Source organism: Brugia malayi (assembly GCF_000002995.4).
Source record: "Brugia malayi strain FR3 genome assembly, contig: Bm_v4_ChrX_scaffold_001, whole genome shotgun sequence".
In the NCBI taxonomy this organism is placed as follows: Eukaryota; Metazoa; Nematoda; class Chromadorea; order Rhabditida; family Onchocercidae; genus Brugia; species Brugia malayi.
This window is the reverse complement of record NW_025062479.1, coordinates 12,321,692-12,339,507: the sequence shown is the minus strand read 5'-3', so window position 1 is coordinate 12,339,507 and position 17,816 is coordinate 12,321,692. Positions and strand designations below refer to the sequence as shown.

General features: G+C 36.3%; 2 protein-coding genes across 6 annotated transcripts; both read right to left on the bottom strand.

The window, feature by feature from the left end:
- Positions 1 to 2,186: 2,186 nt before the first annotated feature.
- Bm3169 (Uncharacterized protein) lies at positions 2,187 to 14,259 on the bottom strand (the record flags this gene model as incomplete). 5 transcript variants are annotated; one of them, XM_043074597.1, is made up of 22 exons in its annotated part: positions 2,187 to 2,484; positions 2,641 to 2,811; positions 3,017 to 3,315; positions 3,415 to 3,615; positions 3,803 to 3,878; positions 4,208 to 4,456; positions 4,672 to 4,888; positions 5,018 to 5,255; positions 5,370 to 5,501; positions 5,581 to 5,708; positions 5,792 to 5,880; positions 6,993 to 7,096; positions 9,529 to 9,679; positions 9,806 to 9,907; positions 10,307 to 10,380; positions 10,691 to 10,835; positions 10,933 to 11,085; positions 11,391 to 11,470; positions 11,621 to 11,705; positions 11,882 to 11,986; positions 12,619 to 12,785; positions 14,236 to 14,259. In XM_043074597.1, 22 exons carry the CDS (start codon positions 14,257 to 14,259, stop codon positions 2,187 to 2,189), a joined length of 3,288 nt encoding a protein of 1,095 aa, XP_042930531.1. The 5 variants fall into 5 exon arrangements, with proteins under 5 accessions (XP_042930531.1, XP_042930530.1, XP_042930529.1 ...); XM_043074596.1 differs by having other exon boundaries at positions 3,194 to 3,315; XM_043074595.1 differs by having other exon boundaries at positions 5,379 to 5,501.
- A 3,016-nt stretch (positions 14,260 to 17,275) lies between these two features.
- On the bottom strand, positions 17,276 to 17,699 carry Bm17978 (Uncharacterized protein; the record flags this gene model as incomplete). The annotated part of the gene is made up of 2 exons (XM_043074593.1): positions 17,276 to 17,463; positions 17,603 to 17,699. 2 exons carry the CDS (start codon positions 17,697 to 17,699, stop codon positions 17,276 to 17,278), a joined length of 285 nt encoding a protein of 94 aa, XP_042930527.1.
- Positions 17,700 to 17,816: the final 117 nt, after the last annotated feature.

The window sequence follows — 17,816 nt, the reverse complement described above, 5'->3', positions numbered from 1 at the left end:
TAAGACATATCAACTATCACCACGAAGTGCAGCAAAAAAACAATCGAGTCCTTCCCACTACCCAACAACGACACCACCAGCCACCCTGCCTGATATTTCTGTGACGCTGCACGACGGTTAGTAGCCAAATTGCCAGAACACTCCCGCGCTACCAACACGGCCGCGTTGCGAGCACTCCAGTGGCATGCAGCATTGTGTATTGCGTTTTTGGATCGGTGCTTTATTTATTGGGAGCAGTAGCCAAGGCTTGGATCTATCGTACTTAGTGAAGAGAAAAGAAAACGGGGACGACATCCTTATCCTTATAGTTAAGTTGTAGTGCAGTTCACTATTGATGTCCAGTGAAACTGTGGTATTTTCTGATTGTCATCAGTGTTTGGCAACAAACATTTAACTGGTTTTTAAGAGTTTTACTTACCTCTTTCTCTCTGTTTGTGCATTTGGTATTATTAATTACATATTTCTCGGTGTGTGACCACTCTTACATTTTTGTTAATTTCGCCTGAAATACTTCACGGGATGTGGTGGTGGCAGGAACGACAGCTTTTTCAGTTATAGATTTCCCAAAAAGGTTTCTTTCATAACGGAAGTATTTCCGTAGCATTGTCTTTCACCACACATATACACACATACACAATACGAAAGTGAAACCTTAGATCTACTATAATTTCAGTCTTCAGGTAACATCATGCAATAATGACGGGTGCGTCTACAAATCAACTACTTTTACAAACCCCAAACTGAGTTTTCTAGTACTCCCTTTGAATTCATGCTTCTGTTGTAAAACTATAGCAAGTTGTGTTGTTGTAAAACTATAGCAACCTTACATATATTACGAGTTCCGATGTATTACATACAATTATGATAGCTGTATCTGACAATAGCCCAAGCTCCCATCCCAACACATGACTTCAAATCCCGAGTTGGGCTCACTCCACCTCCAAAAACAGCAAATAACCAGAGTAAAAGAAAGGAAAACTAACAAAATCTGGAAAAAGAAACAAGACATCAAGATGCCGTGCGTTTCAAGTTCTGAACTCATGTCCTGATATTCCTGTATCATCTTTACTGATTATCAAGTCACGTGATACCTCAGTTCCAACATTTACTCATGTGCAAAAAACAAATGAAACTCAAATTGACACATGTATTTTTTTTTGTAACATTCCTCATACAAAAAAAAAAAAAAGACACAAAATATGTACATATACAAAAACACTGCAACTGTCCGAAGGGCTAAACCTCTTGAGACATTTTCAACAAGTGCGCAGAAATGTACATTGAGTAACTGCTGTGCATTGCCATACATGCAATCATACATAATACGGGATTGTTTGTTTCCCATAAGTTTTTTTCCATTATAAGAAAAAGAGTGAGTTTAATATTTCAGTAAGAGAATCTAACAAAACGAAGGAATTGGAGGCATTTGTTCTACAGATTAAATAAATATTGTGAAAACAAGCACATCTGCAAATACCAGGAATTTGCAAGAACAAGCTTTTGTCACCGGAAAATACTACCACGAAGAAATGCGAATCAATTAATGGAATACGAAAATAAAGAATATGCAAAAAACAATTCTACATCTACAGGAATGTTCATTTTATAGCCGAAAGCGTAGTAAAAAAACCAACAGGAGATGATATTATTAAAAGTGCTTAAATGCCTAACAAGGGACGGGCACGTGTACTGGGTAGAAGTTTTCGCCTATTTTTCGAAAGAAGCAATAACAAAAGTAATTCAAATAACAAAAGAAAATTGAGGAAGCCTTCAAACCTACGGAATATCACCTGTAAGCAGTAGTATTACTTTCTGTCATTAAATTAAAACCAGAATGCAATCATACTTACTGCTTTCACAATGTCTCCGACATCTAATGAGATATACTTCTTTTTATCTTCTCATTTTTTTTTTTCTTTAAATATGTCATTTTATTTTTTTAAATACTAGTGATTCATTATAAGGACTTAAACTCAAAACTCATTCAGAGGAGATCATCAAACTCATTACGAACCTACAAAGAATTAATGTTTTACATGCTATCATTCCGCCATCTGTTATACATGCTATCATTCCGCCATCTGTTATGCTACACTGTTAACTAGTTAACACTAACTGATTCCAACCAGTTTTACGCTAGACGAAAAAATTAATGGAAAAAGAAGTACAATTAATAAGCATCATATTCAAACAGCTGTGGCATTCTTCTTTATTCCATTCGTTTTGTCTTTATAATAATTTTTCAGAGTATCCATTCGAAGTTCCGTGGGTGCTGTGGTTACTTTTCCCAGTGGATTCCTGACACCAATTATCCCATTTCGTATAGCAACTGGATAAGCAGGTGGTGGAGGGCGCAAAATTGACGAAGATCCGATAATCTGAGCCACATTTCGCAGTGATGTCATACTGTGTTCCAGAGTGTTGCACTGCTGTAACGGTGAACGTTGCTGGTAGTGATGAGTATCAGCTGATAAAACAGGTTTGCTAAAAATAATCTCCAATAAAAATACTTTAATAAATTAAAATTTTCCGCATTAGATTTCGAAGAAACATCGAAAAGTAAAATAATCATGATGGATGAAATGTAGAACATCTAACGAATTTGAGAAAAAGATACATTTCGCTGACAAGAAAATATACCTGTTTTCTATACTAGGACCAGAAACTGGAAAAGTAGTAGTGAATCGAGGAGTACTCAGAGGTGTACGTCGAGTAACTGGTTGTCCAATACAAACTTCACGAACCATATCGGTGACAGCTAATTGTGCTGATCGAAGCTGCTGATATCCCATGGAACTACAGGATGACTGCCTATATATATATTGAACAAATGAAAGGCTGCAACTGAAGGCCATGAAAATTACAAATACAACTATATTCATTGTTGAAATGGATTTCGAATACCTGATATGCAGAACAAAACTCTGTAAATTTGGGTCAAACTCTTATAATAATTACCAATTTCTTTTTTCTTTTCAGGAATTAATTTAAGGAAGATGGATTTCAAAGAGGAAACCTTTCCTTCATAGCTCGTCTGTCCAAACTTGCTGTTGTAAAACCATCATTATATGACCGCGATGTCGGAAGTACTGCGTAACGCAATGGGGTTTTCCCATCATTCAACAATAAACCAGCAACGGGTGGACTACTACAACCACTATTTTGATACGTCTCCAACGAGGAATTTACCAACTTCCGTCTAAGGTATGATGAAGATGGGGTCTCATCATTCTGCTGCTGTTGCTGAATCATCGCTTGTTGACTTGTATTATTATTTTTTCCTACTCCTACTATACATAAATCTCGGTTATTTTCCTGAAATTTAGTTCTCATTTTCATTAATTCTCATCCTTGCCACTAAAAGACATGTTTGAAAAAGCTTCACCAGAACCCAATTTTGAAAAAAAAAAAAACCTGTGCAAAATAGTCTTTCCAAGAAGGCTGTTTCAAAGCGGTTCCGTAATTTGCAATGTTTTTTGAAGAACCACTACATCCGATGACTGAATAATTAATTCGAGATTCATATTTATCGTCACTCTTAGCAAATGATTCTTGTTCTGGCAAATCGTGATCCAAGAATGCGCGCTCAAATCGACCTTTGCAATCAGAATGATCCTGCATATGATTACTGAAGTGGAATCCAAAAAATGCGGCTCGAATTCAAAAAATAATTCTGAAGAACCACTACTGCACAGATTTTATACGTACTGTGTTAGTAATGTTGTGTGGGTTAGAGAAACCATACAGAACTAACAAAGCCTTCAAAAAAATCTACTACTTAATGACAGGATGAGCAACTTACATTCAGTGTAGGGAAATTCATTTCTCTGTAGGAACTTTTGTAAGAGACACATGACTTATAACCAACATTTTCATATCTGAAACAATAAATTAAGCCTATACAGAATTCAGAATTAGTTATGGCAGACGAAATTTTCATACAGACAATTCTCCAAGACAGATTAATCTGCATTTTAACATAAGCAAGTTATTAAGTTATTTATAAAAAGCGTTCTCATATTAGTGATGTATCACTTAACAGTCTTCTATGCTACGAAAAATGGAAAAATGCTTATTTATATCGCAACTGCAGACGTTTCACAGCACAGTTCATTAGCTTAGCTTCACGTCCGGGTAGCACAGAAATGAGAGTGATCCTTTCTGATTTACTTTTCAAGAATTCAATTTTCCTTTGTGCTTGACTTACATGGGTATATGGTGATTTTCAGTGTTCTTGTTTTTCAGTTTCTCCCAAGATATTTCACGTTCTGGAAGAAAATAACAAGTACGATGAAGTGGAGGTGGTATACGCTTTGAAGTTCTAGAATCAAAAGGCGAATTTCCAAACGACAAGCCACTTTCGCTGACACCAGTAAAGGAACTAGTATTGTTACTGATATGAGCAGAATGAATGCTGGAGCAAGTTGATGTTGAAGGATATCGCTGGACGCACTCCCTAAACACAGTAATGAAATTTCTAAATTGCAAATATGAGTTTAAATTTGAAATTCCGGAATACCATTTATGAACTCTCTTATATCTCTTACTATTTCTAACGAATATCAGATTCTTTCCCATTAATCTAGATCTAGTTCTATTTGCCGTCAATCATAATCTCAAATAAAATCAAAACACAAGAGCAAAATTGAATAAAAAAAATAAAGATTTTACATGGATGCTCTCCTCTTTCCATCATCATCACCATTATTATTATTATTATTATTATCATCACTTGCTTCCCGCCGTTCATTTTCCGCGGAGTTAAGCAAATCAGGAAACGAGCCTCGTGGTGTAGCTGGGCAAGATTTCGTAATCAAGGAATTTGAATCATTTCGAGTACCTAACGAAGTCGATTCGATCTGATAATCTGAACAATTTCGCCAAGGTCCTGGAAATACTAATCTAGATTAATAAATTAAATCAGACAATGAGAAACGATAACAAATCGGTGATGGTATAAGTGATAATCACATAACTATGAGCGTAATGAGTAAAAATAATTGTGAGGATAAATAACCTTTACTTCCAGGGATATTACGGACAGAACTGCTGACATCAGGTTTGCTAGCCGAAAGTCGGAGCTGTGTAAGACCGAACTCGAGTCCCCGCAATTTCTGAGTTGCCGCTATTAAATCCTTTTGGCGTTTTTTCCTCACCGATTTGTTGGTTGTTTTATCTTTAGCTAGACGTTCTGCTGCAGCAACAATTTTTCTATGTAATTCGACATCCGCTTCCAGCATAGAAATCCTATCATTCTAAAGATAATTATCATGAAAGTTTACTTAGAATTTAGAATTTAAGTGTAGAACATTTCTACATTAATCTTCATATTACAACAAAATCTTAATAAAGTGACACAGAAAACTGACACTATTTACCGGTCTCTTAAAAACTTCTTCACTGAGCGAAAAAGATGTTCCAACACGTCGCTTCACTTTCGGCTCCTCCTCCCCTGGCATTAGCGTCTTATAAATCTCTTTTGGTAATTCACCCGTGATTTCCTATAAAAAAGTGGTAATTAGAAGTACGACAATGAAAAAATTCATATGTAGCGTAAATTGCTGGTTTATAAGTATTTACCGCTTCCTTGATGCATAGTTCCCGTAATTCGTCAAGTTTTGCCAGAAGTTTTTCTTCGAGTTCGTTTTTTCTTTTCTTCAGCCGTCTATACATTTCAACTTCTTTTTGCTTCTCTTCCTCAGTCTTCTCTACAAATAATAATTGAAATGAATCAATTATAAAGCACAACTTAGAAAAATAATAAAAACTTCTAAATCTCATATCGCGCTACCTCGATTTTGGATATCGTTCAATGATGACAATGAAACAAGAGAACCATCGGATACTTTTGCTGACGGCATACCATTCGACGATAATGAACTGTAATATGAATGACGCTTTAATAATAACACTTCTGAATGGCCAGAACTATTATTGGTCAAAAATTCAAAAGCGTTAACTTTATGTTACAAAAAAAAAAAACTAAGGAATTTAGACTTGTAAATGAAAACAGCAGGAAATGTTAGAGTGAAAAAAATGATTCAGAATGAGCAAACTATTCACGAATAAAAAAAATGGTCAAATAATAAATTATTAGTCCACAGAAGCAGCGATGAAATTAGCTCGATTGTGCTGACGATTTAACTGTGGGTGAAAACCCATAAATCTCACCAATATCCAAGCAATTCTAATCTGTTACACTGCTTAGCATATTGACACATATATGTATGAGAAGTTCAAAACATTGCATCCCACTGGAGATGAGTTCACCAAATACACTAAGCTGCACTGTTAGTTAAATCTCTATTCCTTTTGTCAGTATATCTATCGGAACTTTAGGATTTTATTTGAAATCGGCCCTACAGGACAGCAAGCTCACAAAGCAAAGCAGAATTACTATATCACCAACTCTTTCCTAGAAACCCTTAGAAGGCTAAATGAGGGAGTTAGAGCCACAAATAACTTCCGTCATTTTACTTACTGGCTGCAAATATTCTCTTTTCGCCGAATGAGTTACGTCCAATTAAGCTTCCACTAACAGAGTTGGGATTTTCATGAATCGGCTTCTACGGCTGGTTTCAGTTCGTCATGAGTTCTTTTATCTCCAAGGTTTACAATGCATGAAAAGAATTTCTAGAATTAAGGATGTATGGATGATTCTGTGTACAATGCATTAGTAGACGGCTGTGGTTCACAGTTACTGTTGCGCATGCTTCAAATTCCAATGGTGAATTTCCGAAACATTCGTTGCTATTTCGGGAATTCGTCAAAAGTCGGGAAAGGGAAGCAGTCAAGAAGTGGAAAAAAAGTTATCAAATGATTTGCACAGATAGCGATGGTAAACAAGAGAAGAAATCCTACAGCAAAGATGCAACCATCTGCTTGCTTTAATTTGACACACGTATTCTCACAAATATATGCTTATTTCGGTGAAATATATTGGTGAGGGTACTGTATGTCACTAGTAAGTAAGTATTAGAGAATAAGCTTACTTCAAAGAAGGCAGTGACGATGCAACAGAAGAATGGCTTATTAGACGACAGAGTTTCTCGCCCAGTTGCTTCAATTCAACTCCTGGATCATTCGACACAATCCTCTGAAAGTAGCGCACAATTATCTATCCAAGCTCTAATTATAGCACCGATCTTTAAACGCTGCAACACAAGTGCCCCTCCTCTCACCCTGTCTTTTCCTCCCTTCCACTTGTCACTGAGCAATAGGATACAAAATTCGTTGTAGCATTTCTACGATTATGCATTCCTTATTAGGAAATACTTCAATCAGTTTCTTAACCTACAAAATATAACTAACTTTTTTTTCGGAGAAGCTTTCTTGATAAACGAAAGAAAACTGTCAACTAGGGATAAGATTAAATGCTGTGAAACCAGTTTTCGGCAAGTGATAATCATTACAGCAATCACCTTATCTCTTCCCCTCTTCCTTTTCCTTTGACTCATCCCACCCTTATTGTGGTGAGAACTCCTAAATTAACGCCAATTCAAAAGTTGAGGTACTCGAAAATGAAATATGAGAGGAAAATGTGGAATTAACTCAAAAAATCCGTAGGCACATATACTTTGCCTTTCTCTTCTCCTTTTTCTCTCTCCCTCTCCTACACCCAACTCCCTTCCATTCCAAGAAGAATTACTGACAACTAATGACCCCCTCTGGTATCGAAGTAAATTTGTCGTGTAACTTTCCTTGCATGAAAGTGCAATTAAATAATTTATAACAGCCTCAAAGGAATGTAGAAAACAGTTACTGCAAGAAATATGGTATACGAAACGCTTCTTGCAACAAACTTTCGTGATAAAACTGGTGACTTCTCCATTCACATATACAAAGAAATGAAAAGGAAAAAAGAGATCTATTCAAATGTCTATAATACCAGCATAGTGATGGATAAGAAGAAATTGACAGGAAGTGACGCAAGGAAAACATCAACTGTCGAATCATCAGACATCCACCACAATCAGTCGACTATTATTTCAGCTCACGCAAATGACCACAGCAAATAAGAAGACATAATATTTCAATCTGATTGTTACGGAATGAATTGTAACCAAAATAAAATGGACCACACCTTCCGACACAACAGTGCACCGATGAGTTGCCGTCTTATTGACTATCGGCATGATGTACCGCCTGCTTACGTGTATGTGTGAATGTTGTTGATTGAGGGCCAGCAAAATCTCGTTGAATCAAAACCATCCACTGCAGCGTGCGATACAGTGCGATGCGGAATGGGATGGTGTGAGTGCGTTTATGTAGGCTGATATTGTTTCCAAATATGGTTGTTTGTTATTCTTGCAGATGACTCACTCTTATGACTAATTGCGCGCGATTGCAAAAGGATATCGACTTATTGAGGATGTTCGTTAACCAGACAAATATACCCTACCTTTTTGCCAATTTTTATTTTGAATTGTTGCATGGTTATATATGTAAAATGTTCACTTAATCCGGAAGAGCTGTGCTACTGCAGCCCAACATAATTTTTGCGATCGTAACTATTCCAAGGTGAAAGGCTTACACTAATATCAATAATACAAAATTTTCCAGTGCTCATCGTAACCTTTTCAGTACTATCATGATCAGATGAAGATCTGCATTCTGGACAAGTACTGAAATTCAGAAATGTGAACAGGCACTACTCTATATATATAAGCTCGATAATGTAACATGTTCCCAATCAAATAAGCCGACAAAAATACGACACGTATAGCATTACTACTAGAAATTAACTAGCACATTTAATATGTACATTTGTCTAAAAAAAAAAATACCACATTATATTATGTCATAAGTTTCTAGGCTTCGCTGTCATAGCTTGAAAGCACTTCGCTTGATTAAAGTTGTAATCATTTACAATTCCCATTCCCGCGTTTACTTGTGGATTAACACTGGATACTACAGATGATTATTCCTCCTGTCTCAATTACTAAAACTATCTTAAAAACACATCATCTGAGAAGCAATAATCATCAAGAATACTCGAAAATTAAAAGCTGAATTCAGAGATTTGAGAAAAAAAAAAGTATAAGGAAGCAATCATGATTTCAAGAAAATACAACAAATGGTACTTGATAAACGTGCAAGGACTTAATTATTAATATGGTAAACAGTGAACACTTATTTTAATAAAAATGTGAACGGTAATGACGGGACGGATAGATAAAACGCAAAACAGATGTAAAACAGGAAAATTCATCCACTTTATCTCAACGTTAATAATGTACGGTTTAGCTCGGAGATAGAACCATTCAATGTTAGCATCCACAATTTTATCTTTAGCATTTTATGATGCATGCGAATGCATCTGCAATAGTTTTGTGAATTGAATATCGACGTAAGATTACTAGCCTTCTTGACGAAAAGAAATAACAGTGGTAATAAGCACAAAGAATAACCATAGATTTAAGATGACTTTGCAAAAATCAAAGGATATAAAAGCATCAGCAAGATTGTGCCTGAAGAACTTCATTTCATTAGTTTTAAAAAAAATATTAACTGGGAAGATGCACTCACCTTAGCACTGACACATGTTCGCTGGTCTAAATAAAACTGATGGAGTGCAATTGCTGTTGACCAAATTGTTTTGCACAAAAAGTTAGTGTCACAATAAAAAGCATGCACTTGTATAGCAGAAGATGCAACTGATCGCCTGGATATAGACACTCTAAAAACAGCCTAATCATCCCCAAAAGTAAGCGGATTGCAAACCGACACGTGTATTTGGTGCACATTCCTTGAAATTAATTGAACTAAAATTCTGTTACTGACGAAAATTCAAAATCAAACTTACTGAGTCGTAGGATCTCTCACAGCTTTTGCTAGCTCATCATCTGAATCTAAATAACCCGTACTATCCAAAATACTGTTTGCACTACCAGATGATTGGATAACCCTAAAAATTTTCAAAATTAGGAGTAAAAAAAAATCAGAAAAAGACTTTTATCCGTACATTTAAAGAAATGAGAAATAGACGATAGATACACACATATTTCATGAAACCTTATTTCAGCAAAATCAAATGGCAAGACAGAATTGTGATGAATGAAAAAAAAAAGAATACATAACAGTTATCTTCCTAACAGTAGTGTTTAGTATTGTTGTATTAGTATCAGTTGAAAAATAGTAGTAGTAACTTTTTGCTTTGATGTGTTTCAGGTAGCAATAAGTTTTCATTTGATATTAAATTTTTTTTTTTACAAAAACAATTAAAACATCAGAAGCCAGTCCTTTGCACGAAAAATCCACAATACAAAATGCATAAGAAGTAAAGTAATATATGTTCTAAACCAACCTTGTATTCCGTACTTCGATGGAAAATTTTCGATCACGATAATAAAGATTGTCTAACAGAGACCAATTGAAAATCTAAACAAAGTGAGAGTAATCGAAAAGTTAGGCATCTACTTGCATAATGATTTTCATATTACACTACGTCATCACGCTTTTAATAAAGTTACGAATGCATTATATTAATATCATTATGCTATGTTACCAGATGTGTACAGTCACTGTGGCCCAGTACTGATAAAATGGGAAATTTCAGATATAATGCTAAGAGTTTTGCTGGGATGGAGAAAAATTCCGGGTTAATTATTAATGACTTTCAAACTGCAATATTGAAAAGTTAAAAATGCTCAACTATGAATTAACAGTTAGCAGTAGATAGGTAAAAAACCTTTTTTGGTTTGGATATGTCGGCTGGATCATATTGAAATATTCCCTTGTTGCTGATACCAACAGTCCACGGTTGGCCAGCTTTATCGCGCACTTGATAAAAATGACATCCATGAGTTGAAGATCTTTCTGCAGTTTGTAAAAAGCTGCAAACAGTACCTATTATTCATTCATGTATCTATGCTAAACCCATCATCACTTATTTAAAACATAAATAACAAGGCGTAAATAAAAGCTGATTACTTTAGAATTGCAACTCCTTTGGGTACGCCAGTGAGATCTTTATACATTTCGATCACATTCTTTTCAACATCCTCTAATGATATATGGTATGCGTGCAATATTCCATTTGGAATTGGTATAAGCTCGGTTAGTGAACATCGTGCCTTTTCATCACTGAAAATGAATGTTGTTGGGTTAAATCGGTTGCGTTTTCTTCTATTTAATCCGAAAAAAAAAAAAAAAAGTTGTATCCGAACTTTTATTTTAATTCGAGATCTGCTTCAAAAAACAACAGATTAATGGACAAATAGTACTCATGCTCACTCGCCATTGCGAAATCCACCTTACGTCATGTCAGCAATTTAATTAGTAAAAGAATGTACTGCATAGCATAAAAAAAGTCGTGAAGCATTCAACATAAAACGATGCCTTTTAAGAACTATTATATCCTAAACTGGAATATGATACTCAAACACTACCTTACATAATTGCCACAGTATATTTGTAGGAAGCTGGATGCAATTTTATAGTATTCCAGATCTGTGAATTCCAATAAACCCTGGAAACAGTTTGTAGTATTCAATGCAAAAACATCCAAAAAAAGAGAAGTTAGTAAGAAAACTATTTTGATTTGTATTTAACAACTTTAGCACTGAAGAAAAAAAGTTTGATTAGCAATAGAAATGTAAGAGCATAATATAGAATTTACTTTAACTAAACGCTTGGCTGTCTCCAAAAAATAGAGCTCAATAGCTGATGGATGACACAACGTGAGTACTGAATCAACAAAGAACCTAAAAAGAAATAAATGCATAGTTGAAAAGATGATAAGTATCATTTTTGCTGATGGAAATGACATAGCTTGATTCAGAAACGTGATTTCTGAGAAGTTTGTCTTCTCTTATTCCACATTACGATTTACCATTAAAACATTTGCTTTATTAATGTCATTTAATTTCAAAATCCCTACTTTACGCTATGGTGTAACTCCAAGACGGCATGTAACTGATGAGATTTTCGTGGGATTTCATATTCCAAAACCCGTCTATCCGTGGGCAACCAGTGATACTGTTCGCTAAAAATATTGTAAAGTCCATGTAACAAATGCAGTAACAGGATATTCAACATAATTCATTTCCAGCAGTTTTCCATAACAAACTACTGTATTCCTTACTTATTAACCTGTATGCTGTTATCAAACGGGGACAGGAATTCCCGATTTCACAATTCTTTTTTCAGTCTCGCCAATCAAAAGTTCCGTTTCCTGCACCAACCAGTTCTCTTCTATTGCCAATTTCGATTTGACAACAGTCATATTTAGTCGCTAATGCTTGATGCACCTGTTTGTATGGATCTCCTATTCATTTTAGTTGTTTACATCACTAACATGAAAATCACGCGGTAAGCCGGTCTCATGACTATTTTAGCCAATAAGTCAGTCTTCCAATGGTTGTGGTCCAGTTCAAAATCTTCTGACAGAGACTTATGACGCTAACTCATACGGTGGTTCGCGCTGGCTGATATATGACAGTCTTCTCTCGACTTACACAGAGCTTCCCGGCTGGAATCCAGTATAGGAAAACGTATGTGGCACTGAGAGATATCGCAACGTAACAACGGTAGCTTCTTTACAGATGAGAAAAGCGGATAGGATGCTGACGACCGGAATAAGTTCGAAGAAACAGGCCAAAATAAGTACAAACTTACAGGTGGTCCACATAAGCTAATCCGAAATACTTCTTGTCGGCATCTTTCAAGGCTACATGACTGGCAATAATATTTAACAATTCATGAACAAATAATCGTGGTTGAATAGTAAGCTCCAGTTGTTGTCCATCCAGTAAATATATTATGGATCGCTTACCATCATGCATCTGCAATAAACTCGCTTTAGCACCCTAAGGGTAGCAGCATTGATCATTTGTCTCTCTTTACATAATTAACACAGATTAATCTGTCCATCGATCGGATTTCAAGGTCCGTAATAGCAAGACACTGAAGTAATACATGATCAAATCGTCTGTTGGTCTGCTTTATTCTCCAAAATATACCGTAAAGATATTTGCACCCACTACAAAATAAAGGGATTCCCAGTACAGTTCAGGAAGGTTTCCACATATCCTATCATTCATCGCCCAACAAACGATCTTTCTCAACACAGCAATTGAGATAGCAAATGACAGCTGCCAACATTGCTTTATTTGTCTATTGGTCAAGGAAATGACAAGATGGACAGAGTAGATCAAACCGAAGTACAACGTGCAAAGAGAGGAGATCGATACTTCCCTTCACACCATGACACAATAAAGAGTAGTCTGAAAATGTTATGAAGGAGGGAGAAAGAGAGAGAGGAATAGAAATGGAGACAAATGCTGTGGTCGGTGACGACTATTGTGGCATTGACCTTTGTCCACTGTCCCCTTTTCTGTTATTTCCTTCCTCTCCCCACCTTCTCCCGTACTTTTTTCTTTGGAAATCCTTCCTTGAGGACTTTCTGGCCTTAATACTGCTAATGACACACACACACACACACACACAGACTTTTTTGTTGATGCAGCAGAAATGAACTGAAATTAAATTTTAAGTGGTAGCATTGTAAATTACGGTCTAGGAAATTATAATAAACGGTCAATTTTACCTGTAAAGACTCGTACTTTGAACTTTATAAAATCAGCCGGATTCTACCGGACTGAAACGTAACGATCAGGAGGAAAAAGAGAAGATTCTTAAATGAAGGAAAAAGAAGCAAATGAGATGGATCAAGATACCTTCTATTCGTAATTCGTCACAGCTCACTATTTGCTACTAGCCCTTTTAAGCATCGCTTTTTGAGAAATAGCTAGAGTAGAATCTTTTTCTTCACGACTACATTTGCCAAATCTCAAATAGAACACACAAAAAAAAAAAATGGGTACTCAATTTTGCATTTAAAATCAAAGTTTTCTTTTACGTGTTAGATTAATTGCAGATTTGAGTAGTTTTCATATTATTGTAAATAGAGGATTTGATTTGCGAGTAAAAATGGATGAAGGAAAAATTATGCCGAAAACTGGACTGAAAAACTAATGGTGACATTGAAGGACCTCCCAAAATCGGTTCCTCTTGAATGGATGAAACAAAAAACGCCCGAGTAATGAATTTTTATCGTCTATTTTTAAAACAGAGAGAGAATAAGGAGAAAATGTATAATATATGAATACAATATGTAATTATATAATGGACATTTCCGTAAGGCTCATTACAATTTCCAAGAGTTCTTTATCTTTATTATTTCTTCACTTGGATTAATTAGATTAAAAAAAAAAAAAAAAACAGAGAACTTACCGAAAGTCTCTGAAATCGGCCCATGAACAACCGGTGTACAATAATTCGTACAAAAAGTTGTAAACCGTTTCTGTGTGAGCAGTGAAAGGAGTAGTGTGATACGTTGGAGGTGAAAATCAGTTTCGGGTAATTGATTTCAAGAGGTTGCTGGTGTAGAAATGGCAAGACGAGGTGAAGGAAACGGAAGGTGGAAGGGAGAGATGGAAGAGGTGAGGTTGTCCATACACGATAGCTGGTTACAACTACATGTCTACTCCTCACCAAAATGACAAACTGTCGATGAGACACGAATGAAATATTATAATTCAGCGGATGGAACTGTCATTTTCTTCTCTTAAAATCATCTTCTTGTTGTGCAGCGGCTAGTCGGTAGTAAATCTCGATATAACCAAACGAAATCATCTGTGCATCTGTTACGGTTAGATAGTCACTGCAATAGGTCATTTCCTTTTCTTGGGAAGTACTACCTACTACTGCAGGGAATCAAACTTAATGTTTTGTAGGTGAATGAAAAGAATAGTACGAATCTTATTTTACTATAAACAGAAATATTTGAACTCGCTAAAAAACTGGATTGTTGAGCAGTACATCGCTTTCGGAATTTGTTTCCAGAGATGCAGTAGTACGGTAAAAAACTCAGTTTGCATTTGCACTCGGTTGACTTCATTTTAGACATTTGGCTCATAATAAGTTCATTGTTTGAATGAAATCCACTAAAAATCACTGTTGAATACGGCTCCCTTTGCAGTGCAGTTATAATTTCTTTTTCTTTTAATTTTTAATCTTAATGGGAAGAACTTCTATGTACAGGAAGACGATAAGAGGAAAACTATTTACGTATGACTAGGAAATGAGAGGAGTTTGAGGTACAGAATACGACTGGGCTGCAAGGGCTGTGGAATTAATTGGACATAAGAAACAACAGTGTTGCTGGTCTTAAAAACGGAATTTTATTTTGTTAGCATTCTGAATTCACTGCGTCCTTCTGATTCTGTCATAAATAAGAAAAAAGACTTAGCAACAACATTTTGCTTCATTCGGGTTGAAAATTTGCGAAACCATTTATTTTAAATCCCTTCCCTGCTATTCAAAAAAGTGTGACAGTATTTGGAAACTGCTTTAAATCCATTACAAAACTTTAAAATTTATTCACATTGTTCTCTCATGACGTGAATGATAGATTAATAGCGGTAATGAACAAAGCAGAAATCTAGAATTAACTTTTTATATTTGTGATGGTGGTAAATGGGATCTGATACACTGCTTTAAACTCGTGAGTGGTTTTTTCTTGTGGTGGTAGACAATTGTTGCCAGTGCGACAGATGACACTGGCAACAATTGTTCACTGACAGACTTGAAGAATTTGAACAATATTTTTGGATTATCTTTATTAGAGTCACAATCAGAAGAGAAATAATAGTGGTAGTAATCCAATTGCAGAGATGATGAAAATGCAAATGACAAAATGCTGTGATTTGAGAGCTAAGGCCATGACCATTTATAGATTTCGAAGCTTTTCCAAGCTTTTGTGAATGTCCTATTCTCAAGCACTTACACATAAACTAGCTCCGTAAAAGTTTCCTCCGAAATGGATGACACATCCCATTTACCATATAGAAAAGCTCTAACTGGAAAAACCGAAAACTTCACAGGCACAAATATTCATTATAAAGGTAACGGGATTCATTTTTGACTTCTCAGACAAATATGCATCTTTTTCAACTTGCGCTTTTTCCATCTCTGCCACCGTAACTTTGAAAAGATGGTGCAGCTGAAGGTTATTCTTTGTTGGTACTTTCATGTCGGTAGCTTAAGACCTAAAGTAGGAATGGCAGTGATGATTGGATTAAATTTTCAGACAGAAGAGAAATTTCGAAAATATTGAACTGTCTGTTAGGCTATCATATAGGTCAAAAATTGAGCTGCCATATCAGTCAAAGGAACAGTCAAGCGAAGCGTTAACGGGGAAGGTCAGCAAAATATTCACAATAAATATGAATTAATAAAGTTATTCCAATAATATGATAATATAATGCCATGTAATTCCTATCAGGGACAAGTGATAACAGTATGTAGACTGCAAGTGTGTATTTCAGGGAATCTTAAGAGTCGTTTCATTAAAAGAGTCCCTTACGAGTCATTTTTTTTCCAGAATTTTTCGAAATCAATATTTTTTCTACATCAAAACTCTCTTTATAATATCAACGGATGCTAGGAATGGTTATTTCAAATCACCTCCCCATGTAAACTGATCTTCATTTCAGAATTTGACACATACCACAACGTTGTCGGAAAATGTTGTACGTTTTTTTAGCATATTTAGTGGACAGTTTACTTTTTCAAGTTGGCATGAAGTGATTCCATGTGAATGGTTTTCGACTTCACTTACTCACTGTTTCACTTCCACAGATCCCGGCTTTCAGAACAACCACATAGAGGACAATTGTCACCCTGTCTGGTTCATCTATCTCAAGACACTGCCACATTATTAAAGAGTTGAATTACTCGGCAGTTTCTCGAAATCACTGACTGAGGTCGCTCTACAACTAACTTCTTCGTAAACGTAGCTGTTCACTTACTTTCATACCGCCCTCTACCTATGCGTAGGTGGTCGTATGCATGCTAGCAATTTCCATTATACAACTTTGAGGGATCTAGTTTCAGGTTTATTTGTTCACCGATAAATGAAATGAAAGACGAAAATGTATAAAAAAAGAATGGGAAAAAGGATAAGAATTTAGCCTTTTGTTCAAATCTTTATCGATATGATCTACCTTTTAATCTGGGAGAATAACACCCTACTCACTTTGTATTCCAGCCTGCCTGCAAGTAAATGCATTTTGACAATTGCTTGATGTTAACCAGCATGCACAGTGATCCTCACTAGATGACTACTTACCCCATCGCAAACGTGCATTATTGTCCGAAAGTAGGTGCAAGAGGGCAAGCAGATTTGTTTGGAGGCTTCTATGGGCAGTGAAGTGGTAAGGGATGTTGACGAGCCACGAGTGCAGCACATGTGACCAGTACCATCCTCCCCTCAGGCAGCTCTCCCCATGTCACACGTACACACGGAACTAGCACACTGCTCCACATGCAAACAGTAAAGTCTGCCTGGCCTGGTGAATATCCATCCATCCGGACGTGCCAGTGGCTCACTCAATTCTCCCGCCAAAAAGGATAGGGTTGCGCTCCAGCGGAGCTCGCCGTGACGGTTTAGGCGGGACCCTGCATGAAGTCTTCGAACTTGCCTCTCCCTCTTCCGCTCCTCCATTAGCAGCCCTACCCTCACTATGCCCACCCACCACTCTCCGGCCCTGTTGAACTCCTGTATTGGCGGGGAACTCCCCTTATACAACATCCTTACTGACATTACTCCACTCCTCATGCTTTATTGACGCTGGATTCATCAGTTTAATCATTTCTTCTTTCTCACTGCGAGAACCGATGTCAAACTGAGCCATTTTCCTTTTCCGGAATGGAACGATGAGGCAATTTTTTATTCCTATGATTACACGACCTATCCATAGACAAGTGTTGTTGAGCCTATCTTTGACCTCGAATATCGACTTCCGCTAATC